The 26,948-nt window shown below is 44.7% G+C and overlaps 2 protein-coding genes and 1 long non-coding RNA gene across 15 annotated transcripts in view; 2 read left to right on the plus strand and 1 right to left on the minus strand.

Annotated features, from left to right (window-relative positions):
* The window catches only part of LOC125725511 (histone deacetylase 7-like), a 47,612-nt gene extending 36,053 nt beyond the window's left edge, over positions 1 to 11,559 (plus strand). For 12 of the 13 annotated variants that reach the window (XM_049002465.1, XM_049002466.1, XM_049002460.1 and 9 more), the window contains 10 exons: positions 1,477 to 1,584; positions 2,449 to 2,504; positions 3,002 to 3,089; positions 3,310 to 3,429; positions 5,009 to 5,106; positions 6,925 to 7,043; positions 7,818 to 7,951; positions 8,086 to 8,170; positions 8,757 to 8,895; positions 9,038 to 11,559. In XM_049002465.1, coding sequence (XP_048858422.1) covers positions 1,477 to 1,584; positions 2,449 to 2,504; positions 3,002 to 3,089; positions 3,310 to 3,429; positions 5,009 to 5,106; positions 6,925 to 7,043; positions 7,818 to 7,951; positions 8,086 to 8,170; positions 8,757 to 8,895; positions 9,038 to 9,083 — 993 coding nt within the window. In that variant the 3' untranslated portion in view covers positions 9,084 to 11,559. The remainder of the gene's footprint in view (positions 1 to 1,476; positions 1,585 to 2,448; positions 2,505 to 3,001; positions 3,090 to 3,309; positions 3,430 to 5,008; positions 5,107 to 6,924; positions 7,044 to 7,817; positions 7,952 to 8,085; positions 8,171 to 8,756; positions 8,896 to 9,037) is intronic. The other variant, XM_049002468.1, reaches the window with a different exon arrangement.
* Positions 11,560 to 12,903: 1,344 nt separating this feature from the next.
* Positions 12,904 to 20,686, minus strand: LOC125725512 (twist-related protein 2-like). Its single transcript, XM_049002471.1, has 2 exons — positions 19,729 to 20,686; positions 12,904 to 13,709 (listed from the first exon to the last, which is right to left on the minus strand). The coding sequence occupies exon 1, from the start codon at positions 20,384 to 20,386 to the stop codon at positions 19,835 to 19,837; it is 552 nt and encodes a 183-aa protein (XP_048858428.1). The 5' UTR covers positions 20,387 to 20,686; the 3' UTR covers positions 12,904 to 13,709; positions 19,729 to 19,834.
* A 2,877-nt stretch (positions 20,687 to 23,563) lies between these two features.
* On the plus strand, positions 23,564 to 26,736 carry LOC125725522 (uncharacterized). The gene is made up of 3 exons (XR_007387520.1): positions 23,564 to 24,387; positions 24,722 to 24,897; positions 25,108 to 26,736. It is a non-coding gene; the product is annotated as an uncharacterized LOC125725522 (long non-coding RNA).
* The last annotated feature ends 212 nt before the right edge of the window (positions 26,737 to 26,948 follow it).

Consider the following 26,948-nt stretch of genomic DNA (forward strand, 5'->3'; position numbering starts at 1 on the left):
CGTTTCTCCAAGTACCCCCTGCTCCTCCCGGTACCCCCATTTCTCCAAGTACCCCCTGCTCCTCCCGGTACCCCCGTTTCTCCAAGTACCCCCTGCTCCTCCCGGTACCCCCATTTCTCCAAGTACCCCCTGCTCCTCCCGGTACCCCCATTTCTCCAACTACCCCCTGCTCCTCCCGGTACCCCCCATTTCTCCAAGTACCCCCTGCTCCTCCCGGTACCCCCGTTTCTCCAAGTACCCCCTGCTCCTCCCGGTACCCCCATTTCTCCAAGTACCCCCTGCTCCTCCCGGTACCCCCGTTTCTCCAAGTACCCCCTGCTCCTCCCGGTACCCCCATTTCTCCAAGTACCCCCCGCTCCTCCCGGTACCCCCATTTCTCCAAGTACCCCCTGCTCCTCCCGGTACCCCCATTTCTCCAAGTACCCCCTGCTCCTCCCGGTACCCCCATTTCTCCAAGTACCCCCTGCTCCTCCCGGTACCCCCATTTCTCCAAGTACCCCCCGCTCCTCCCGGTACCCCCATTTCTCCAAGTACCCCCTGCTCCTCCCGGTACCCCCATTTCTCCAAGTACCCCCTGCTCCTCCCGGTACCCCCATTTCTCCAAGTACCCCCTGCTCCTCCCGGTACCCCCATTTCTCCAAGTACCCCCTGCTCCTCCCGGTACCCCCATTTCTCCAAGTACCCCCCGCTCCTCCCGGTTCCCCCGCTCCTCCCGGTACCCCCGCTCCTCACTGTACCCCCCGGTACTCCCCGCTCCTCCCGGTTCCCGGTACCCCCGATCCCTCGCCTTCCCATTAGATGCATGCGGTCTGACATAACGTTCGATCGCGCACATGACAAATGGGTCGGCCGGGAGAAGCAGCTTACTGCTGGGGGCGGCGTCAGCTTGGCGCTGATCTCCTCTGGTGACCAGGGTCTCCTGAGAGAGTCAGTGGTTTGGAACAGTGACTTGTGTGTGTTTTTTTTTGATCATCTCTGTTTTTAAACCGTGTCGACGATCCAGAAAATATTTCTGTAATGGAGCTTTCCCTGCTATTTCTTCCTAAATTAGTTGTCCTACTATTTACTTACATATATACGGCGGTACATGCTTATTTCAGGGATTTTTAATCTAGGCCGCCATGCATTCTTCCAAGGTCTAACAGAAATCACTGTCAAATGGGACGGTTTGGCAGTCACCAGCTATTCCCGCCCTTAACCCGTGAATCAGGACACACCCATTTCATCACTGCACAGTGAATCTTGGGATATGGAAGGATCAGTGGGGTACATCTTTCGCAGAGCAGGAAATGGGAACTGGAACCTTCCAAATGGGAGAGCCTTGTCACACTGCTGTGACGCTGAGGGCAGCAGCCCCTGATTATAGAACCAGTCTATGTGTCATGTTCTGTGTCCATAAGTGTGTAGCGAGGCTGGATTGCCCCCCCCCTCCCCAGTAAGTATTCTGAGCTTCAAGTTTGTGTCCTGATTTGGCAGGTGGACAACGACACAATCTGGAATGAGATGTACACATCGACAGCATCTCGTGTGGCTGCAGGAGGTGTAACAGAGTTGGCCTTCAAGGTGGCAACGGGCGAGTTAAAGGTGGGCCTGTAAAACCCTACTCACCACTTCCCGAAAGAAACCGACGCAAAATATCTGTTTATCCTATACTAGGGCTGGGAATCAGAAACTCCTACAAATTCAGGAAGTGAATGTATTTCCTGCTCTCTATTTCCATCCATCCATCGACATTCCATAAGCACTCATCCTGTGCAGAGTCCCAGGAAATGCAGGGCATGTGGCAGAGCACACAATGCATGGGATGACAGTCCATTGCAAACTATGCAGTCACACACTGTAGAGACACCTGTTCACCTAGCCACATGTTTTTGGGCTGCGGCTGGCAATGTACATGAGCAGAGAGTAAGCATGCAAACTCCACTGAGAGCCAGGGCCGGCGATCAGAGTTACAGCCATGAAGGTGAAAGGTGATTGCTTCTCTATCACTGATATGATTTCTGCTATTTCTCTCACTAAAATAACACTGTTACATTTTAAGTTTTGTGAAATTTCTATGGACTGATTTGCTGTTACTGCTGTGAATAATATTCCCAGTAATACTTTTACTACACCTACTGTCAACGCTAAAAGGAAGCTTGGCTTTTTCAAGCCAAATGAAGTTTGTCTTCAAAATTTTCTTTGTAGTTTCTAGAGTGAAAGTTCCAAGTCATCTGGCAGTGGATCAGTGGAGGCAGATTTATGGATTTTTGTCTCATTATGGATTATTATTTTCTTTTTGTTCGTGAGAAAGACGTCTAGAAGAAGAGCGGGGATTGTCTTTCCAAATGAAGACAATGTTGGCACTCCATAGCTCTTTCCAGCAGATGTTGTAGGATTAGCGGGATTAGCGTACCAATGCCTGTTGCAGATAAAAAATGGTAATTGTGCGGCTTGTCTCTCGTCCAGAATGGCTTTGCGGTGGTGAGACCCCCCGGACATCATGCTACCCACTCAGCCCCCATGTAAGTGCCCCACAGCTCCCCCCATAGTCATTCAGCGGCTGTTGACGGGTCTCGGAGCTTCAGGAACGATGTTCCAAGCAGACGGGGAGTTGAACAATGGGTTCACAGTGAATTAAAGGACAGCCTTGAAGCTGCTGTCAGTGCCTTAAAGCACAGCCATGTGTTGGCATGGACTCTGATAGCTGTTTCACTTTGCGTTATGCACACATATCTATGAAGAACACTGCTGTTTGTGTGTTTTGTGTGTGTGTGTGTGTGTGTGTGTGTGTGTGTGTTCTAGATCCTTTGTGTGTCGCCTGTGTTGGGGAGCCAAAGTAGTCTGTGTGTTTTTGCTCATTTGCTACCATCCCAGAGATCTGTTGCATGTACAGAACCATTAGTGTGTTGCCTCAGTCAGTTATCACCTCGGATCTGACCTTGCCCTTCCTTGCACAGTCCGTGGGCCTGTTTGCAGTTAATCCTCCTCCCCACCAATGCCCCACCTTTGTCCTCCCCAGGGGCTTCTGCTTCTTCAACTCCGTGGCGATCGCTGCCAAGCAACTGCAACACAAGCTGAACGCCAGCAAGATCCTCATTGTAGACTGGGTGAGAGTGCACAGGGAGATGCTCCTGTCGCCTACCATGTCATCTGGGATACACATGCTTTCATCTGACAGACATCCTACATTAATAGTTTGCATGTTTTGTCAGCAGTATTTCTTCGGAGCAGTTCGCAGAGATAGATTCTAATAATTTCTTTGGGAGATGTCTGTCATTTGGGGAAACTGTCAAAATATCCCTAATCTGTGTTTCCCTCGTCTCCTAGGATGTTCACCATGGAAACGGTACCCAGGAGACGTTCTACAGTGACCCCAGCGTGCTCTTCATCTCCTTGCATCGATATGATGACGGCAACTTCTTCCCAGGCAGCGGGGGTCCTACTGAGGTGGGTATCATAGACCCAGATCCTTCCTCTCTTTCTGTGACTGTTTCGTGGCGTTAGGAGCAGTCAAGGGACCTGAGGGTTCAAGGGGCATCCTCCTACAGATGATGTTCCTCAACCAACAGCTGTCTTTTCCCGCATTGTGTAATTCACAAGCCTTTTTGCATCATTAAACTGGATGTAGACAACCCAAGCAAGGCATGAAATCCTTTTCTTTGGTCTCCTTTGATCCATTTTCCCTTTAACGGTGGCTGTTTTGAATTTTCTCATTTCTTATAACGAGTCCAAAATATATAATTTTTTGTTCCAGATTTTTATGCAATTGTTCCTGTTTTTCTTTTCTTTGCATTTTTTATGTCTGGCTTTGTTTCTCCCTCCATAATTCAGGCAGTTATTCCTCTATATCCACAGCTCAGCAGCCTAACATTGTCTCTGGAGATGACTGCATTGTTTTGCTCAAACATGCCAAAACAATGTGCAGTTTCTTACGGTTTTAGAGCCAAGTCCACCAATATGAGGGCTATGCCGTCTAACTTACTCCTATCACATGACTTGTCCCACTATTTTGCCGTATTACAGATCCTTACATTTGGCTTTAATAAATTTGGCTGGGAACTTCATTTCTCTTCATAATGAGTCCATTTTTTTAACTTATTTATCCTGTTAGATTTTGGATATTTCTGTCCAGGATAAACCATTTCTTATATGTGGTTAACTTAAATTTGTAACTCAAACCTGTACAGAAGCCTAGAGGTGAGGTCATCTGAGCTGAGAACACGCTGAATATTAGTTGGATGATGCTCATTTAAAGTTCACGTGTGAAAGACTGAAGTCAGTTTAACCTTTGGCTCCGAGACAAATTTGACTAGACACACACATGCAGACACACACAGAAAATCGTTGCTGTCAATACTGTGATGGTTAATTCTTCCCAGTAGTATCTTTAAAGACATATTGACCTTTTTGATGTCACTTTTAGGGTCAAGCTGATAAGTTACTCATTCTATTCCCATTTATTACCAAAACAGGGGGTCTCAAGGGTGTAAGAGCAGCTCCCCACCGGGGATTTGATGCTCTGCCTGGTTGGTTGCGTATCTTTGCCCCCCACTCACACACAAAAAGACAGATGGGAAATAACTCCAGAGGTCTCACATCTAAGCCCTGGTAGCCATTTCCCTTCCAACGATGTTGGCTGTCGTGCAGCTGAGGTGATGCAGCACACTGTGCTTCTTAAAGGTTCTACCACCTTCTCCTGCTTCTTAGAGGATGTTGGAAAGTCTATGAGTGGAATCAGCAACCTGAATTTCTTCATTTTCTCCACTGATTTTAATCGTAGCATTAAAATACAGGTAAGTACTTAAAAAGCCATGGGTTTATATACTCAAAATCCAAAGATATGGTTCTCTGCTGGAATTAAAAGCTTTGGAAGAAGGTACCATTTCTGTGCTGTGAAAATTCCCAGAATTCTGTCTGTCCAGTGTTGGGGGGGCGTTGTGCTGTCTCACGGGAGATGTTAGTACGCGAGGGCTTGTTGGGGCAGCTGCCTTGAGGCAGTATTTCTGGATATGTGTTTACGTTTCAGGTGGGCTCAGGCACAGGTGAAGGCTTCAACGTCAATGTGGCGTGGACGGGTGGCCTGGACCCCCCCATGGGAGACGCGGAGTACCTAGCTGCATTCAGGTAAGACGTTTTGCTGACCAACTTGCTTTCGCATGGAAGTCGGTGGAGCTGATTTAAGCCTAAAAAGCATTCTCACTGCAAATCTGTCGATAAATCAGCCTCAGCGTCTGACTCAAACATCTCGATCGATCACGCTCGGTCGTGCTCTGATGCGAAACGCCCCGAGGGTTTCAAGTCATGAGTTTACAAACTCAGTCCTGCTTCTTCCGTTTCCGTTATTTCCTGCGACTGGATGCGCGCAGCTCATTCCGAAAAAGGTGCAAAGTAAAAGAAGAATGGAATCCAGGTCTAATGAGATCTTTCCTGTCCTTTGTGTTCTCTCAAGCTTTTCCACCTTTGATCAGTCCTTTGCACAGACTTTATTTCTGCTTTTCTGCGCCACTTCCGCGGTTTTATTTATTAACAGTGGTTGGGTTTGGTATTGGCGGTTTAATTTGGCTGGCGCGGCAGGTTTCCAGCTCCATGTCCCCCTGTCCTTGTACCAGTTGGGAGGTCAAAATAAGCAGCCCCCCCCCCATCACAGAATTGCGGTATGGTGGTATGACTCTGTCGTGATTTTCAGGCACTGTTTTCCCGTGGTCGTAAAATATGTCCCCGGCTCAGGCTCGTTCGTTCATTTTTAATGGATGATCAAAATCAAGATAGAGATCAAATAGCCAAGCCCTGTGTCACGAGGGAAACAAGATTGTTATTAGAGTAATTAAATACAGATGGATTTTATTACAGTAATACAATAAAATAAGTACTGACTGAATGAGGTAGTACAGTTTCAACCTGAAATGTTTTGACATTTGCGTGGTTTGTAATATGATATCGCCATTTCATATAAAGATAACAGTTTAATTGGATCACCTTGAATTCTTTGATATCGTGTGTTAACATTACAATTACTTAAATGCATTTAGGTCAACCTGGATTTCAGTGTGATTCAATCATCATCATCCTTAGCTCTGGGGGGGGGAGTTAATAAAGCATTGTTTTGTGAATTACAAGCATTTTCTGAAATCTCTGTTCTCCTGATAGCCAGTTAGGATTAGGACAGGGGACCTGGATGATCGGTGAACAATGATAGACCTTTATTGTTCCAGTGTACTCCTTTTTAAATGGGGTCTTTAATGCGTTATCACAATTTCCCTAATCCAGTCTGGACTTGAGTCATGTGTCTCATCGGGGTGCGTGATGTTCTGTTGGTTAAGAAAGAAGTGGAGTGGATGTATGCAGGAATTCACAGGCAGGGGAATATGAGGGAGAGGGTCTGCATGTGTGTGTGGGGTGTGTGGGGGGGGCAGGGGGTGTAGGTTGAAGATAATTATCCCGAATGGATCCCAGATGGGGGCTGTCAATGACGTGAGAAGAACGCCGCGCCCCAAATGGGAACCAGACGCTGGGAGGGTGTCTTTGAACGCGGCGGCGGAGAGGCTAACGTGCACAGCACCGTCGCTAAATCACCGGCAACAGCGTGCTGGACGTAGGCCACCAAAAACAAACCCAGCACGCGCCGCCAGTTACCCCCACTCTACCCCATCGTGTGCCACACCCATGTCTATATACCCCCATCGCGCAAAGGCCACGTGCCTCCACCCACCCCTCGTTTGTCCTGCTCGCTGTGCAAATGAGCAGGATGCAAGGGACTGACCGGTAATCAGGAGTCATTTTTAATGTTGGCAAAGTGGCAATAAGTGGATCAGTGTCATGGGTTGGATGCTTGTTTAATCATTATGGGGGGGGGACCTGAGAGGCCCCATTATGGGTGGAGCAACAGGTTGAGCATGTGACCCTTGTTTGACAGCTCACCTCATTATCCGATTGTGTCCTTAGGACCGTAGTGATGCCAATCGCTCGAGAGTTCTCCCCGGACGTGGTTTTGGTGTCGTCCGGGTTTGACGCTGCCACGGGACACCCTCCGCCTCTGGGGGGCTACAAGGTTTCTGCCAGATGTAAGTCCCTCACCATGCAGAGCAGTGGACTTGCTGCTCTATGCTAAACTGCTCAAACAACTCACAATGATAGTACTCCCCAGGGGAACTCGTAAATTCATCATTTACAAGAACAGCTATATAAATAGTTCAGACTGTATCTGCATTATAGTAGACAGACTGCATTAATAAAAATCAATCATCCATCCATGCATATTATAACTGTACGGTCTGAACTGCTATACTGTTCCACTTCTCACCACAGCAGGAAGGTTGGAAACCCTGTGTTCACTGACAAAGCAATGCATGCATAGCTATTGATTTCTGGAAATGAATAGTTAAAAGTGTTTTTTATGTGCAGGTTACGAATACATTTTTACTTCACCGTTATTTCAGCTAAGCCTGTCAAGGGTAATAGTGCGACACAAAGAGATTTAAAGGTTGTTGAGCCTCGCTTTCTCGGGGCCTGTGATGTGAGATATACTGTATATCCCTGAAGAACGTTCCTAGTAAAACAGTGGATGAGTCAGACAAGGAAAGCACTGCTAGGAGGCTCATGATGGACCTTCTGCTGAATGATCGCTGTGACTTTTTATGCGAGTTCAGAAGATCCAGTAGCAGGGTTATCTCACACCACCACTGTTGTGTGTTTGGTTGATGACCTTGACATGTATGTGTGAAGTTTGTGCATGTTCATATTGAGCTTAACGTCGTTGATAGAGCTTGAAGTTACTGGGTCAGTTTCATGGTGTAAACGCACTTCCACCCGCACCCCCCGTCCACGCCCCCAACCAGGTTTTGGCTACATGACACAGCAGCTGATGGAACTGGCCGGAGGTCGGGTGGTCCTCGCCCTCGAAGGGGGTTACGATCTCACGGCCATCTGCGATGCTTCTGAGGCTTGTGTCAGCGCCCTGTTGGGCATCGAGGTGAGTACAGTGCTGCGTGCTGAGTTGCTGCCGGCCTCGTTGTGTTTCCGCTATGGGGTTGCCATCCTGCCCTGCCCTCCTCTTTGCTGTAAGGCTGCCCCGTCCTGCCTCTCACTTTGCCCCGTACTGTCCAGATGGAGCCACTCCCAGAGGAGACACTGCAGCAGAAACCCAATGTGAATGCAGTGCGCTCACTGCAAAGGGTGTTGCTGGTTCACGGTGAGTCCCCACTTTCTCCCTCCATTTCTCCGTCTCCTCCATAACTCTTCTCTTCTCCTTACACTCCACCCCCCCCCCCGCCCCCCACTCAACCGCCTTCCTGCCTCTAATTATCTTCAAACGCTTCCCTGGCACACGACTTTCATAACATCCCCTTCCTGATTGCGCACAAATGTTACCCCAATCCAATTAAATTCATTAGAAATATTTGCAAAACCGCAGGAATCTTAAGCCCTTAAAGTGTGTAAAATGTTATGCACGATACACACATGCGCATTAATTGCATTTATTAAGTTTTCATGCTATTTCTGTCTACACACAAATCCAAGCCCACCTCACAATACCTCAAGGCAGTGTCTGAATGTATGACCCACCCCCAGTTCTTCCAGTGCGCAGTGGGTAGCGTGTCATCTCTGTGCAGTTTGTGAGATTACTGTCTGTGTGTGCATGCCAGTGTGGCCTGCCTCCCTTCCAGTTTTAAATATCCGTGACCTTTGCATCTGTAAATGTGCAGGAAAATGCAGGACGCGTTTGAAGCAATGCAGGCCTGGCAGTGCGATGACTCTGATTCGTATGTCTGTCTCAGGAGAGTACTGGCCCTCGGTGAAGCACACCGTCCACACGGTGGACCTGTCCTTCCGGCAGGCCCAACGGCATGAGCATGAGGAAAATGATACAGTTACCGCTCTGGCCTCGTTGTCAGTGGGAGTCCTTCACAACAAGAGGTAATCCCTACACCAACGTTGCCAGAATGACTCGAATCATCCGCAGACTTTGGAGCTGCAAAATGTGGTAATGGAGAGACCTCATTAGGTAATGTGTACAGTCTAAATACAACTCAGATCTTACCACTGCCTTTTCATACAGCAGGACCCATGAGGAGCCCATGGACCACAATGATGAGTCCTTCTGAAGTCCTTCCAGTGGAGCTCCGGGCCCACAGTGGCTTAATGCTGTGACCTTCTGGCTTTGGTACAGCTCAGCGACCCAGAGTCTCTAGCCAAGGGCAACCATTCCGGTGCTTCAGACTCCCACTCCCTCCGTATGAAACAGCTGTCTAGGTCGGCTTCTGGGAACGGTGACCTTCCAGACAGGAGCTGAGCCCTTTGGAAAAGCACATCATCCTGGTAGATTTGGGGGAAGTTGAACAAATGGAGGAGACACCATCCCCGGAGCTCAGAGGGCCGACACCAGTCTCCGCTTGGGAGACTGTTTTCAGGCAGTGTCATTTATATTCATGTGACTTAACCACTAACCATGGAAGGGAAGGAAATGAGTCAGCTGAAGGTGGTTTTGTGACTTTTGCACTGTGCATTCCATAATGTGAACCGTGAAATGCTGTCCTCAAATGCAAAGTTCACCTAACCCTTCATAGGACACTTTCAGAAAGCGGACACCACTTATTACCCTTATTACGGCTTTTATGCACAGACTGTATTAGGTTTGTGTAAACTGATAGATGTGTGTGTTTGTATATATGCACTAATTGCAGTGGGTTGTACTTTGGGTAAGAATGGTGCGATGACAGAGTTTTCAGATGTCCACCGTGGGCCGGCATTCTCGTCGACGTGCCTTGATGGGGCACTGTAGCCTTGCGCAACTGGGCTGTTATTGAGGGTCCAAAATAACCACACAGGATTCCCCATGTCACAGACCCAAAATCAGACAAACCTAAACAAAACCTCTGTAACACAGACTAGCATACATCGGCTTAAATTGTAAGACAATAATGTTTTGTCTGCCTTAAACTGTGTGTTGTTTTTCAGATATAGGCTCAAGAGTAGTTAACTTAATGTCTTAATATTCAATTTTTTATTTGACTGCATGTACAGTTTGGCCTCAGCATCTTCTCTCTTTCCAAAAAAATCATTCCGGATTTCTTATGGATAACAACAGGTGGCCCAGTACTTTAACCTGTGGGGGGGGAAAACGACGTACCTACTGTGGATTGTATATTGTCTATTTCTTGATATTTTGAGGAAAATTAGACCGATGGGGTTGTTTCGTGAAAGAAACGTTTCTTTTGGATCGACACGCAATTCGACTTTTCTCGAGTCGCGTGAACTTGGTCTTCGAAGTTCCTTTGAGTGCAAAACGTACCACACCTGCTGTACATGTCTCTGTATTTCCTATGAAATAGGGACCAGAAGGCTTTCCCCCCATAATTCTGCAAATTCATTCCCAACCATACAAAATAACCCCCATAAGCACATTTATTTAGCAAAACTCTTTCTTTATTGAAAACAATAAACATCTGAAGAAACTTCGACTCCTTTGAAGAAATGTAGCTACACTTTAATGTTTTACTTAAAATGCCTGTTACCTGGTGCCTTGTGTTCATCCTCTATGCTGATAGTCTTCTAACACTCGACAAGCCGTTATTAGAGTGAGACCAAAGATTAGAGACGTCCAAGCAGACTTTGATAGCAGCAGTAGGCAGCAGCGACCTCAGCTCACATATCTGAGTTGCCAATGATATGTTATCGTCTTTTGTACTCTGACAAATCGTAGTTAAACACCACTTAAAGCAAATGACCAGTTGAACTGTACAGGTTCGGATTCGGATGGACTACGCTTGACATCTTCTGTCTCTGCCCCCTATCTCCCTGCTTACATTTGCATTTATTTATTTTCTTTTTTTTTTTGTCAAAAGTAACATTCGTGTGAGACTTGCATGTCGCTCGCACTGGAACAGTGTTGAAGTTACAGGACGGGCAAATTTCAGCATCCATGGCTCGTACACTGAGCACAGCACTAGAAATGGTGATGAGGGAGGTGATGAGGGAGGTGATGAGGGAGGTGATGAGGGAACGGAGATCTGATGTCTCTTTGCAGGCTCCTTGTCAGTCTGCGATCCCCATGGAAAAATTGTGAGTTGGTGCATCTTATTTACCTCTGAGGACAGGGGCTCCGTTTCATCCTGGGTAACTCAGATTACCTGTGTGTAAGACTCTGGGTAGGTCCTGCATTAAACGCCATTGTAAAATAGATGAGTAGTAAAATTAAGTCATTTGAGTCATAAAAATGGAAAATTTCACTGAGAAGCAGGGGAAACTGATGCATCTGAATTTTTTTCTCCTTTTTTAAAAGGGTTCTTGCTGGTAATTGGACCACATGTGTTAAATCCGCATTTCCAGTGTAGTCCTCGTAAGGCGCCGAGCTGGATTTCCTAAATTACAGTTTTTATTACCTGCGCTGTAAATAGCTGTCAAGACCAAAACCTGTGTGCCTTGAAATGTCAGTTTCACATCTATGTAGAAAAAATGTCAATGTGTGAACTAGATGTTGCAGGACGTTTTTGTTCATACCTGTGTGTCTGGATGTGTACAGATATGACTCTATTTTGTACGTTTCTCCGTTTCTTTATTAAAAGGGACAATACATTCTTGGCTGAAGTGTACGGTTGATTTTTTTTGGTCTCAGAATTGACAGCTGAGGGATGGCAGACTTTGGGTACGGCGGTGCAGCTCGGGTTACCAGGTGTCTGCATGCCTGTCTTCAGATCCCTGTCTTATATGATGGGTAATAAGGCATAAGTGAAGTGAAAAGGCTTTCTTACATACTTTTTCCTCACCCCGAGACTTGTAGAGTAAGAAGAGGCTGACACCACTTGTGTGTTACTATAAGTAATGTTTAGAAATGGGATGAGTGATCTGTCTCACCCATTACCCTTCGCAGGGTCACAGGGCCAAGAATTCCGGTAGGAGACAGAATGCCGAAGTCTCAGGGTACGTACAAGACGTGATAATGATAAAAAATTAATTGCAGTTTGGATAAACATACTTTATCCACTTATTTAATGGTTGGGTACTTTAGATCTTTGTTTACAGTCACCCTTTAGCAAGGCATTGTGTTCCCGTTATGACACTGAAGCCGCTTGATGAAAGGGACCGTTGGAAATATGGACTAGGCCCGTAGCCAGAAATAAATTTCATGGAGGATTTGGCAATGCACACTGTTGTTAGCTGACTGGGAGGGTCCCCATCCGTAGATTTTGTCTGGAGGGCTGAAGTGTATTTCGAGGGGGTTTCAGCCTCGTAATTTTACAATCTGCCTAATCAGCTATTTTGGGGACACAGACAGATCCTCTTAGCATTAGCTATACACAACAGTTGTATTCTTGACCTTTGACCTTCCAGCAGCAGTAACCTCTAAAGCAATCAGAGTCTCATTTTTCATTTCAGTGCACTATCCTGCCTTGGATACGCTACAGGTGCCCAAAACCCTCCACTGCATAAGAAACTGGATGATTGATGGATTTTAACTACCATAAGAAAGGCTTTCTAACAATGTTAAATGAAAGGTCTAATTTTAGATACAAGCTACATCGAATTAGCTGACTGTGCACAAAGCAATAAAGCAGGTGCTTCACTTCTTCTGGTAAGTCCCGGTGGGTTAGACATTGGTCCGTCTGCCTTTCAGACACTCTGAGTGCACTGGCTTCACAGATATTGCTTGGCTTTGCTTTTCCAATGAAAAGTTCAGATGCAATTTGGACTGAGAGTTGGAAGGTTTTGCATGCATACTGTAGCCGGGCCGTCATCCATGACGGCGTCCTTGCAGGGGGTGTTAGACCGTTATAAAGATTTGGACAGCTTCTGATAAAATGCAATTATTATTTTTTTTATTACTCACAAAAGCTGAGTCAATGAGACGTGCTACACACGGAACTGCAGGAACGACATGGAGAACAGAGGAATCTGTACTTCGAAAGGAGAGAGAAATGGAGGCTGTTCGGAGTGTGTGGAGGAGCTTTAGTCACATACAGAAGTTTGCCACACCTGGGTTACAGAGTTTCAGTATGTTACATCATCTTTTAACGTGTCACACAATATTTAAACTACGTTTATCCTTTTTGCAAAGAAACATATACATTTTACAGATATACTTGTTACAAAGAGCCTGCTCAAATGTCTAGAAAATAAGTAAGCATGACTGCCTCTGGCCTAACTCACGTTTCCCTTTATTTTACTATAACTCTACAGTAATTTGTTGCATTTTTGCTTCACCTGGTTTCCCTTCTTTGGCTTTTCTTTGTTAATTAAAGCTGGTGTCTTAACTTGTTTAACGAGCGATATCATTAGAACATTACTGCTTGTTATCCATTATCTACAAACAGCATGTAAGCAGGATGCTATTTATGCATCTGAGAGGATCAGCATTAAATGAGTACAGCACCAGCCTGGACTGTGAAATAGACAGCAATGGTGTGGAAGTCAAAGAGTGATTAGCGCTCTTCATTAGAAGTCTGCTTTGTGCCACACTCAGCCCTGTGACTTAGAGGTGGTCTTAGATGAGGTCTCCCATCGAGGCTGCAGGCAGCTACCAGTTTAAGACCTTATTTTAGTTCACAGAACAATCCAGAGACAAACTCTGTCCTTTTGGATCGCACTTGAGCAGGCAAGGTTTACCTCCACTGACAGGCACTGTTGAGATGGGGGAGAGTTAAGAAATTCTTGCAAACCCAGTTTCCAAATACAGAAATCAAAGGTTCCTGCCGTCTGTTGAGGGGAGAAGGATCCAGGTTCCAGGGTGAATTCTTCAGAGATAAACAGAGGAGACAAGAAACAGTTACTATTAACAGATCAGCTATACACTGAAATATTATGGGCTCATATTTTTACTGATTTTATGTTTTTCCAGGCATATTATATATCCACAAAAATAAACCCAACAGCAAACAGTTCCAAATATGTAATCACAGCCCTTGCTTGGACTTCCTGGTGCATCAGCCTGCAATCCTGTGCAGATATAGTGCCTGGGGGGTCAGAGATTCACAGAACTGGTTAACCATGTTTTATAGAATTCAATTTGTACACTGTGTTAATGCAGAAAGCCATTTTCACATTAGTATGTTCACAGGAGTTTCGAGTCATGTTTGCATGCTGAGGAGTAGCGTGAGCCCATAAATATGCATGTGGGTTTTCAAAAATCAGATGACAGCAATTATGTCATTATGCACTGATTGCTAAGAAAGTCATGGTTCTTTTAACTGCTTGGCAGTAATAGACACAAGCTGTAGGGGGCAGCAAACACCTAGCCATGGAATTAACACAAGCCAAGAATAAATAGCACAAGAACATAGGCTGCAACCTAGTCAAGTGCCTACAACTCAACCATGCAGCAAACTAATAAGGAGGCTACATACAGCCATGAATTAACCAGTGACACACAGCACATCCAAGCTGTAAACACTAACTACCCAGCTGAACATAACACAACTATATAATCTACAACTGAACAGCTGAAGTTAACTTCACCATACTACCAGCTCTATCTTTCCAGCTACATGCAATATATCTATGATATAAATCATTCATAATTAGCCAGTTACCTTTCAATGTTTTGACGTTAATTTGATAACGCCGACTGCCAAATTGAAATATACCCCACATTCGGACGTAGTGTCTGGCTTGTCATCGAGATAAAACAATTCAATCATTTGCTGCAGACTGAAGGGCTTTATTCCTACAACCTCCTCATGCCACTTTAGCGTGACACAGGCCCTCAGAGGGCAGCGGAATACACAACTGCAGCTGTTCACGTCTTTACCTGTCACATTAGACAAATTTAGAGAAAATATGTCCAAAACCACTGTCTGAATTATTTTCAATGTGTCTTCTTTTTATTGTTAATATTATTATTATTATTATTTTCTTGCTGTTACCACTGTCCTTGAATCGACTGCCATACCTATTATAATTATCTCTCTGAAACACGTATCCCCATCGCAATGGCAGATGTCCCATGAATATTTGAGGCCTAGCGAACTTCTAACGTTCCATGATTCCATATCCAACAAATCTCACGGGGAAATTGTGATTTGATATTTCCTTTCCTGCATCTCCTCTAAACACCATCACTTTAACTCCTCCAGCTTTCAATTACTGTTCGGACCCTTGGCTCAAATGTTGCCTGATTGTACTGCAGCTGTGTCCTACCTGCAACAAGAGCTAATCCTCATGCCCAAAGCTGAGCAATTTAACATGTTAAAGTAGTTTATTCTCACAAGGCGTACATGTTATGTCCGATACATTACAAGCGGGGTAGTTTACCTAGTAGATGAACAGACAAATATAAGCAGTGCTCAGCATCAGCTGGAACTGGGGCCCCAATAACCATGCACTGGATTTTTCATCTGAGCTTTTTGGGAAGTGAAACCTTAATATTTACTGAAATGTAAATTAGTGGCAGGGGTTGTGGAGGCCAAATGAACCATCAGGGAAATGAAACCCAGCCGATCATTCAGCGTGTGCTTGCATGTGGTACAGACGCAGTTTGGTACCAAGACCATTACAAATACTAACTGAAGACGCACAGTAAAAGGGCAGAATGATGCACATTAAAAAGTGTAACATCCAGCATTAAACGGTCACAATTAAATACAAAAGCAAACAGACAAATGTATATCGCATAACTTTTTCTTATATTATTATATGAAATACATTTTTCCACAATCCCTTTAATAATATGTTGAGCAGCATCATGTTGTCATGCAAAATAAATATTTTGACAAAGCAGAATTAGCATTTAATATTTCATGATTTTTAAATCAAGTTTGTTCGTTCATTATTTTTATTTATATATTTCAATATACACATATTTTGCCATATATTGTTAAGCAAATGTCTTAAGCAGTTTTTACATTTTTTATCACTTTTAACCTATATGTTAACGTTAATCTTAATGTTATATATCATAAACATATTATACTATATTATAAAATATTCCATTATATTATAATTATATATTATATATGTTATTTTACTGAACTGTATTTTGACAGCAAATTGGTAGCTGTTTTCATGCGATTGAAAATCTCTGCCACATTGTTTTAATTATATGTTGGGTTTATACGATAATGACCAGCTAGCAGGTAGCGTTTCGGACACCCTGGAAGCTCTGACTGCACCTCTGTTAGTCCCCTGCAGTGGATAGTATCACTTGCATCCCCTCCCCATCAGAGCCAATGACCAGCCGCCCCCCCCAAATTTGCATTGTTTTTCTGGGTCTCATGATGACTCTGCTGGCAAAAACTATAAACCTGCAGTAAAATGCTCTAGGATTGTGGGGCGGGGGTGTTCCCACCAGCCTAAATAGGACAACCAGGACCCAGTAAATCACACCAAAGTTTTCTCTCAGTTAAACTCCGAATATAATACAAGTGTGTGCGCACAAAGAACAATTTGACAAGTTTTGGACCCATTTCAAACAAAGACCCAGCTAAAAAAATAAAATAAAATGGTACTATGTAAAGATGCTTTTAACTTTTAACGTAACTCTGTCCCGCTATTAATGGAGATTATTGCTAAGGTATACTGTGCGGTGTTAAGTAAATCATTAGACAAAATGAGCATCGATCGCTGACGTCCTCCGCCACCTGACCCTGGCTGTAACCTTCACCAGGCGGCACATGTGTTTGCATAATAACCTCGTGGCAGCTGGCTGGAGCAACGCAAGCCGTCAGATGGAGGACATTCGGGAAACCCTTGGCCAAGGGTCAGGCCCCATTTTGAAAATTATTTTACAGACAATACACCAATTAAGGAAACGAAACACAGATAAAGCTGCCGGCAAAGGGAAGACTCCCAACCGTGCTACTTTTTCGTGGCCCCGGTAGTGGTCTGTCCCATGGACCACCCAGCTGAAGAACCACCTGCGTGGATCGGGGGGCACGGCCGGTCTACATTTCCTTTGGGATTAATAAAGTATCTATCTATCTATCTATCTATCTATCTATCTATCTATCTATCTATCTATCTATCTATCTATCTATCTATCTATTCAACATCAGCATCGGGCAGAACAGGTAGCTCGACAAAGGTTCCTGCAGCACATGTTCAAAAGTGGGTTCCAAAAGGTAACAGCTGTTGGACTTTGGAAAAGGATGGATCTGCACCGTGTTTCCATTCAAAGTTTATCATCCGTCAGCTGATCCCATCCCAAAGTCCAAAAATTTTCTTTGAGCCAATACAAGTAAATACTAATACAGTTTGTCCAGGAAGCTCTTGCATGTTCCCATGTCTACAGCTCACTGCACTCACACCTCCCTTGATTCTGAACTTGCCGTTTGGTTCAGTTTTATACCCAGAATGCAGACATTCCAGGGCCTTAATGACATCCAGACTTGCTGCTACTTTCTCACCTGGAATTTACAGCTAAACTTGACGGTTGCTAAGGCCACAGCGATGAGGATCGCGGCTCACACCTAAGCCACGGGGGGGGGGGGGGGGGGGGGGGGGGATTGCTGTTTGAGAAGAGTAGTATGGCAGTGAATCACGGCTGATTATGGTGTGCCGGCATAGTGTAGAGCTTCACTCTGAAAACGGTGCTTTGGACACCTCATGTCATCGAATGAAAACTCGTTAGCGAATCGTTTGCTCGCGCTGCCTAAAAAGAGCATATGCAGATTCAGCAAAACGGGACAAAACATGAAATAAATGAATTTTTTTAAATGAGGGAAGACAATTTTTATGGGTAAACGGAAACAGATACAATGGGAAATGCATGGGTGGACTCTGGAGAGATATGAAGGACGTGCACACACACACACTCACACACACACACACACACACACACAAATCTCCCTCTTCCTGCCATGCCAGCATCTCGCTGTACACACACCTAGCTACCTTGTACCTCACAACTGTTTCCAATCTAAAGGTTCCTGCATGTCTGGCCTCAGCAGAGCCTGATTGCATGATACTGAATACGAGATCCTGCAGAAGGGCACAGCTGGAGGGAAGAAAGGGTTTTTTTGTGTCTTTTTTTTCCTGCCCCCCCTCCGTCCTTTTTCTTTGGTCATGTATACTTTACCTGGCCCTCATTTTTAACCATTTAATACGACGCTCAATTGGGTTAAAAAAAATATATCAGCGCAGAGCTGCCCGGCAGTCTGCGGGGTCTCGGGGCGCCTCGGCAGCAGCTATAAGCCTCCCCACCTGTCGGCCTGCGCTGCTATTCGTTAAGCGGCAGTATTTCCTGTTTCGCCGGGCAGTTTAAATAAGCCCAACGCCGCCGGGGATAAAAAGCTTCGGCATATAACCTGAAATCCAGAGCGGGGAAAAAGAACTGCGCTAGGCTGAAACACAAACACGGCGTTTCAGTAAAAATCGTAATTAAAAAGCAGCCTCTTCGGCCTCCGTGAAGCATTTGCAGCCAGGACAGAAACTGAGACACTACACTAAACTCACAGGGAAAATTTATGCGCTACTTTATTTCGCTATGCAATTTTCTTAATTATAAAGAATATAATAATTATTTTAACTGTATTTCACTATATGAAATGCATAGTCCTTTGTGCAGCCTTCTAAAACGTTTTTTAATGCTAAAGATTTTTATGGCTTTATTCACTGTTATCAGCGGGTCTAATTGCTTATTTTTAGGCAAATTAACAATTTATTTTACATTCCATTACCATTATTTAGTATCACGCTTGGGGTGTTGGTCTGCATGGGGAGTGCATATTAAAAACCCCTGTTTCCGTTGAAAATTAAATTAATCTAATTCAACAAAGACATTTTAAACAGCTTCTGAGAAATGTATGATGTGAGAATTCTAACAATAAAATTATCAATTAAAATTTAGTGTGGATAAAATGCAGTTGTATTATATATTACGTGTTTTTATTTGTTTTCTAAATCTAATACATCAAACAGAAAATTTGAAAATGTTTTGATATGGAAAGACAAACCAGATAAATTCCTTCTAAAAATGAATGGTGCTAATAATCTTATTGCCTTAACTTATTCAAGCCGATAAATATTAGGTGCATGTGAATATCATTATAAATACGTCATGTATTACTTTTTTTTTTGCTTTGTAAATTAATGACTTATAGCTCGCAAAGTAAAACTTCACTTTTGCCGTCATATAAACAATCAAGTAATTGCATCGAATTACAGTATCACAGAAATGAAAACTAGATATTTCAAATATTGATGGTTCAACATGATCAGTATCAAAATTTCCAGGATTAATGGCTAAAAGTATGAAGAATGGCCACTAAATTGAAGGCTAATTTCGAAATTGGGTTATTTAAAGATTAGCCTACACATGCTTAGTTTATAAACAGATGTTAAATTGCTAAACCATTCCTGAGCAGTATGAAAGATACAAATTATTACTGTACCAAAAGCACTTTTTAGTAACGAAATAGGAGCAGACTGTGTTAAATATAAACGCACCAGGATACAGAGCAGCGTTTCCTAATGGCCCCTAAACGTCCATCTAATCAAACACGAAGAATTCGCAGCCTATAGCTCGCATAAGCTATTTATACTACATTCCGTTTTCACACTGTGTATTACTCATTGTTTTCCCTACAGCTGAAGGTGGACGACATTTACAGTAACACGGAATTCCTTCGTCGCTAATGTAAGTACTTTTGCTTCATTGAAATTACTTAAATTTTATGTAGCTACCTGAATAGGTTATTTCCGAAAAGGTGACCTAAAAATTCTTTAGGAAGGTGAAACATTGAATTTCAGAAGGCTGTAATGCACGTACACTGCATTTAACATTGTTTGTTTTTAATTCCAGTGATGAAATACAAATACCTGATGGATTGCAGCCAAGCAGTGGAGATGGAGTGGAACAAGGGAGGGGAGAAGTGGGACGAAGGTGGGGGGTGAAGGGGGATCGGGGGTGGGGGGAGGGTGGAGGCTAGTGGGAAGCAGACATAGACCAGGCCCCCTCCATCCTCCAGACGGAGAAGGCGTAGCTGAGCCGCTCGTGGGCCAGGTAGTTGCAGCTGGCCAGCTTGCTGTCCATCTCGTCACTCTGCAGCACCTGGTACAGGAAGTCGATGTAGCGCGAGGCCAGTTTAAGGATCTGAATCTTGCTCAGCTTGTCGGAGGGCAGCGTGGGGATGATCTTACGCAGGGAGGCAAAGGCGTCGTTCAGTGACTGCGTGCGCTGCCGTTCCCGCACATTGGCGATAACGCGCTGGGTGTGCAGGTCCTCCAGGGGCGTCTCTGGCCCCGCCGCCACCATTGGGGGGCTTTTCTTGGTCCGCTTCGGCCCTGGGGGCACTAGGCAGCCAGGGCTGTCTGCTCCACCGTCCTCCACCCTGCTGCCCTTCTTTGGGTAGGGTAGTCTTTTGCGGCCACCGGCCCCTGCAGGTATCGCACATTTCTTTTGCCCGAACTCCACGTCCTCCTCGCTGGCCACTATCGCTCCCTCAGGAGAATCAGAGCAGGACAGCTCCTCTCTCATGGTGATCCGTCTCGGAGATGCTGCCCTCAGGCTTCTACTCCCCTCCTGATCACTACGTCCACTGCGATGCTCTGCACGTCAACAGACGTGTGCGAGGGTGGCAGGAACGCTTCAAAAAGTTTGACTCGAGAGGCGGGACGTATAAACCAAAATGTCACCCTAAAAACTTTTAAAAATCCATGCGATGACTACGCCAAAGCAAGTTTGCTCTCTATCCCTCTGACCTGAAGACAAATCTTCTTCCCCCAGGTCCCCATCTCAACCCAAGCATATGACGAGAATCTGTTTCCCCTGTCCCCACATCGGTTGCTCTTATAAATTGCCAGAGGTATAGCAAGTCAGAGTCATTGATTGGCTAAGCTTGGTGCTGGGGTGTGGTTTAAGCCTGGGAAAGCAGGAAGTGAATAGGGTTGGTGGATGATGGGAAGAGGGCATGTAGTAAGATCAGCCAATCAGCAGGAGCGTGGCTAACTCTTTTACAGAAGTTGTCTGAAGTTTATAGGTTCCAGATTTCTCCAAAACAATCCAATGTGCACTCAGCCCCACCCCCGATCCCCCACTGCCTTTTTTATTCTTGATATAATAGCAATGTACTTCAGAGTCTTTTTAGCTACATAGCTGGAATTTATAAATAAAATACATTTTATGTGCTTACTTATTAATTTAATTATTAATAATATCAGATATGTGACTAAAGGTCTATTACGGCCACTCCTAGTGGAAACCCGGAGCCTTCAGATTGACCTGCATGGAAAAACCGTGAAGCCTGTGTATAAGTACCCAGACCCCTTCTGACACTGCGTGAGGGTTCGGCATTCCTCAAATAGGCTTTTTATAGCTCCATGCCGTTCTTTTTTACATTCCCGTTTGGATTTCATGGTGCTAAAGGCCTGCGAGTCTTCAAAGTGCCTGCGAGGCAAAAGAAGGTTGGGGGGGGGGGATTTTTATTTTAGCACGTCAGATGCTGGAGGGGTGCACGCCAGCCGGCCGTCAATGTGGAATGAAGAAAAGGAGAGCATTTCGGAGGGAGGCCTTCAAAGAGCTGTTTACGCAATGCCATGACCAAAATGCTAGCCGACTTCGGTCACTCAGCGTTGCGCGTGACACTGTCGCCGATATCAGAGTAAGAACCTAATAAGACTATTACAGGGACAAAAGTGCAAAGTAAGAGCATTCAAAGAACATAAAGACGCACCAGGTTAGTAGAGAAATTCATGGAACACGTGGGTCTTGAAGCTTGCGTGAGACCCTAGTTTAATATTTACATAAAGTATAAAAGTTTAATAGAAACACTTGTGCACATAAGCACAGAAGCGTTTTATGGTAACGATACCTGCCTTTTGTAGACGTGTGTAAGAACTGCACTAGTGTAGCAATGCAGCATCATAAACTTGACATTTAGATATTCTACACCTGTGCAGGAATCCCGAAGTGCTCAGATTATTTTGCGAAACTGTTTTCTATTATTTCTTTTCGCCCGTGTTTCTACGAAGGTTCTGCTCTTAGCGCTTGGTCTTCCCATGCGAGCCAGCGACCCAAGCGTGATCTTTGGAGAACCTGAATCCCACCCCCCTCCCCCTTGACCTCCGACCTTCACGTTTGGAGGGGAGAGGGCCGTTAATAACAGCAGCCATGCCCTGCGGGGTAGTGTGCACGCTACCCACTCTCCCAAAGGTGAGCTCGGTGCTCCCCAAACAGCACACATCTGCACTCCTTAGACCGTCAAGCTCATGGGGGACTTGAAACCTTTGACTTTGTTCGATATGCCTAAAAGGACTGACGATTCTTAAACACACGTTCGGTGTCGAAAGTTGCAGAAACTATCCCTGGGTCTACAAGCAGACCATGAACGAACATAGATGTATTAAGCAGGGCATGTGTGTGTCTCCGTGTCTGTGAGAGTGGGGGCGGGTGGGTCCACGGCACACGCAGTGCATTATGGGATGCTGCGGTGCGGGCATATCGCTCAAACGAGGGAAAGAGTCAGCGTTTGGGCGAGAAGGTGCCGAATCATTTTACCAGAAAGTGAGGTCACTGGCATCCCTCACGCTGTGACTGGAAGCGACCGTTTGTCATCCGAGCGAGCGATCGCTAAAGAAACATGAGCCAAGCAGAAACGATGAGTGTTTCCACAAGCCTGCTTCGAGAAGCCTGGCCTTCCTGCAGCTGACAAATCTGTCATGTGACACGTGTGAGTAATTTATATCAGTAAATGGTGATCATGTTCGATAATCCAGGTGTCTTACAGAGTGCTGAATGGATGGATACGTCGATCATAACAATATTGCATATTTTCACAATGAAAGTGAATATGATGTATTTATAATGTTTAGTAAATCATGTATTATCTATATTTATCAGTAAGTGTCTCCCTGATTTATTATTATTATTATTATTAGCGATTCATGTCAGATAACTTTCTATTTACAATTTACACAGTTACATTAATTATAGCTTTATAGTTAATTATAATGAATTATATTACAGTTGTACTATTTTATTAATTACATTGTAGCAATGTACTGTCCTTGTACTTAGTCCCTTTGCCATGTATGATTATGGCAGATTAGAAAAACCCCGACTACAGAATTAAATACTTTCCTTTTGTTTTACATTCAAAAGTATCTAAAGAATAGATATAAAAACAGTTTGAGTTGAATGTAAATATGCTTAGTAATTTGTTTTTCATTTCATATATTGGTCTTGAAATTTAAATTCTGTGGATATATGAAATGGGAAAAGCTCTCAAAATAATTGGAAAAACTACTCATCTGCTATCATTAAAAAGTCTTCATTCCATTAAACAGATGCTTCAAAAAGCTGTAAATTATTTGTGCTAAAAAGTACATTCAAATTATGTCTTCTATTTTCCACAAGCCCCTCAGTCTCCCCCTCCAGTTTCCTTGATTTCTGTTTTGGAGATACATTTTGTTTATGCAGTTCAAGATAGAATTTATTGAAAATAAATCAGATTATTATGCACGCTTACAATCATGTAAGTTAACCTGTTCTCTGAAAAGAATAAAAAAAAATTAAACGGAGTGTGAACTACTTGTTAATTCACAATTATAATACAATTTAAACACTTATTTGAAAATTACTTTTATTGGTATTCATGCTTATTATTATTATTAGTAGCAGTAGTAGTAGTATTATGTAGTATTATGTAGTATCATGTAGTATTATGTAGTTGCTGTTGTTGTTGTTGCTGTTGTTATTAAACCAAATCATTTTTTCACAATCTTTTAAAACAGGCAGGATATTGGGCAGCACTATATTATCCCCGTGAATGATACACACATTGTAAACTGCCAGCTTTTCCACAAAAGCTGGAAAACATTACTGTAAGAAGCACATACAAGCATTTTCGAAAAACTGGAAAACTGGTAGTGCAGCGATGTTCCATCAAACACAAGACCTGAGACTCAGGTTTAATGAACTACCAATATATAAATGTGGCTGTTTTTAACACGTAATTGATGTGATGATCATTTTTTTATTCATACAATGGGCTCGGTCGAACGAGAAACCTTCACAAATCAAAGAAGAGCCTCTCAAAGAGAACAGAAAACCCTTTTCGAAGAGGTATTAGCTCTTAGCTGTTTAACTCACGCCGTGCAGCTAGCAAGCCGAAGCGGGAATCAGTGCGACAAAAGTCGAGATGCTAAATCATGATTTGCAGCAAGAGGAGCTGGCATTATTTATTATAGTAGGATACAAACGTTTACTCATTTCAGGAGGGTGGGCTTCAGATCTGGAGTTGGGAATCACTCACAGAAAGATGGATCTGACATCAGGAGATGATTTTTCACGGAGGACGTGTTTGTTGTGTGTGCACTTGGCCCTAAATTTCCACAGGTCTGCGTGGGTCAGGCGATGTCCATTTTCAGGACTTGGGTTTCAGCCATGGTTCTGCTAGTGTTCTTGGCTGAAATTCGGGCAGGGAGAGCAGGCATTGCAGTCAGACCCTCACGGCAAAGAAGAGGAGGCAAGATTCTCAGGTGATCCGGCAGCCTCACACCCATCAAGTACTCATTGAAATATGGCTGGTTGCCCAAGTCAGCCTCCATGTGTCTGCAATTTGAAGCAGTGCCTTGCGTGTAATTGACCCAGTTAATCAGCTGCTCTGGCCCTCCAGCAGGGGCCACAATTAAAGTCTGGATTATATAAGACAGAAGTGATGCAGCACTATCAGATTGTCAGCGATTAGCTGAGTGTCCCCACATCAGCACCTCCAACAACCCTGAGATCCCAAAACCGGATCAGCAATGCTGGCGTGTTTCGTTTTACGTTTTTGCATTTCGTTTTGAAACATGGATGCCTGCTGTCTATCAGAAAAGTCTGCAGGCGACAGAGGAGACGAGCGCCGTGATTTCCGAGTGCTCAGAGAATCAAAGGAGAAGGAAACAGGGGCCTGACATCGACGGTGATAAAATCGATTATTCGCACGCAGAGTGCAGTGACCCTCAGACTCGCTGGACTTTGCGGTTCAGCTGAAAACATGAAGCCAGGTTTGTTTTCTTCCGTTCCGTGCAAAAGAAGGACGGCCTTGATATTTTTGTTTTAAAAGAACTTTGCAGATAGATTAAACACTCATACCCCCTCAAACTTACAATTCCTTTTAAGATGACTTACTATAAACTAAATGCAAAGGGACACCATCAAACCCGAAGGAGATCCCATGAAAGGTTTGCCGAGGGCTGTTGTCCCTCTCTCTCCAGTTGCGGCAGCTCCCAAGGGCCACGCCGGCTTGCAGACCGAGGCACCCACACAGCTCCGACACCAGACGGCCCTCGGACCTCTGCGTGCCACCGCACCACTATCACAGGAAAAACGTGACGGAACGCCTAACAGGAAAAACGTGGACGGGCCCTCATGCCGAGGGGAAGGGGGGGAGAACGAAAGCGAGACAAAAGGGGGGCAGAAGAAAAGGACGAGAGGAAGAGAAAAAACTCCCCAAGCAGAACCAGATGGGGCAGTGTGGAGGACTGTTTGATCTCCCCCGCTAAGGCCTGATTGATGTTGCACATTTCATTTCCTTGTCAGAGACATGACATAATGTTTCAGTAACACTCTGCCTTTTTCCTCTTTCTTCTTTTTTTCCCTCCTCCAATTAACCTCCCAATTTCAGAATAAAGGCGGGACGCCGACAACCAGAAGGTATGACAACGAAAGCAAAGCGACTGTAAGCATCCCAGAGCAGGATGAGGCAGTGAAAGGGATGCAGGGGGCTTCAAATGCTTAAAGACTGAGGTTTGGGGCAAAGCTGCATGCAGGAAGATGATGCGGGGAAGCATAGTTAAGTCGTACACATTGTCTTACGAAATGCAAAGCACGTGTCCACGAAAGTGTGCGCAAGGTTACAAATACAAAAATACAGGCATTACAGTATGCAGAAAAAATGTACAAGTGCATGTGTAACACTGTCCATCCTTTGGGCCCCTATAGATTCAGGCCCCCGTTTCTTGTTTCATGATAGCCGGCCCTTACGTGAATCATGCGGTATTACACGCTTTTGTGTTCCTCTAGGAAGCCAGCCTTGTACAATTACGACAGCCCATAGAGATTAAGACAAGGGATCGTCCTCATAACTACAGAAGGCATCTTTGATCTCAAATTCGCTGGCGTTCTCCTTCAAGAGGAGGTCACTGTTTCTGAAAAGGAGGCGAATTCATCTTGTTCTTGGAGAGCTCCGGACCAGCATGCAGCACAGCTTAGACTCACTCGCTGACTCATCGGCTCGAAGGATGAATTCTTGTGCCGCTCAGAACTGTCTGTGTCTTCTTACGGTATTTGAAACCGTGCAGCGTTTCAAAAGAGACCTTGAAAGCTGATTTTTTTTCCCCTCCTCAAATGGAACACATTCCCAAACAGTCACAAAATTAGCTTTCAAGGCTAAACCACAGTGTCTAAATATTAGAAATAGTTTAGGGACGAAGGAGAATGTCTAAAGGATCTAAATGTAAAGGAAAATAAATTAATCTCACGAGACGCCTGAAGAGACGCAGGATCAATCAGTCGTGACATTTGCACCGTGAAGACGCTAAGAGTCTTTAATATTGTGACGGTTATCAGCACTTTTTTTAGGAGCAAAACTGCACAATGTACCCAAGTTCGACTTCCAGTGCCATAATGCAGTGGGAAAACAATGAAAGACTGAAGCCTGTGGCCAGGGCGTAGCTGGCAGCAGAGTGCCGGGCCGTTTGGCAGTTTGGCAAAGACCCCGGAGAGATGCTGAGGAGCGCCGCTGCAGCCCAGGGTTCGAGGTGACATCGAAGTGCCCCCCCGTCCTCCGTAGCCCACATCCCCAAGGCGCTGGGGCACACTCCTCCATCTGGCATCTATTTCCCCAAGTGAAGGAACACTTCCTTTGGGATAATTCATTTTGGGGGGGGGGTGGGGGGAGGCCGAGATGGGGGAAGGGAGCATGCTTCAAGGAGGTGTTAGTGACAGTGGTTGGAGTTATTTGGGGAGAGGGGGGTAAAGACAATGCAACAGGGATCATAGGTAGGGGTGCAGCAGGGTTAGGATTAGGTTAGGGTTAGGTTAGGGTTAGGTTTGG

Source organism: Brienomyrus brachyistius, unplaced genomic scaffold (assembly GCF_023856365.1).
Source record: "Brienomyrus brachyistius isolate T26 unplaced genomic scaffold, BBRACH_0.4 scaffold68, whole genome shotgun sequence".
NCBI lineage: Eukaryota > Metazoa > Chordata > Actinopteri > Osteoglossiformes > Mormyridae > Brienomyrus > Brienomyrus brachyistius.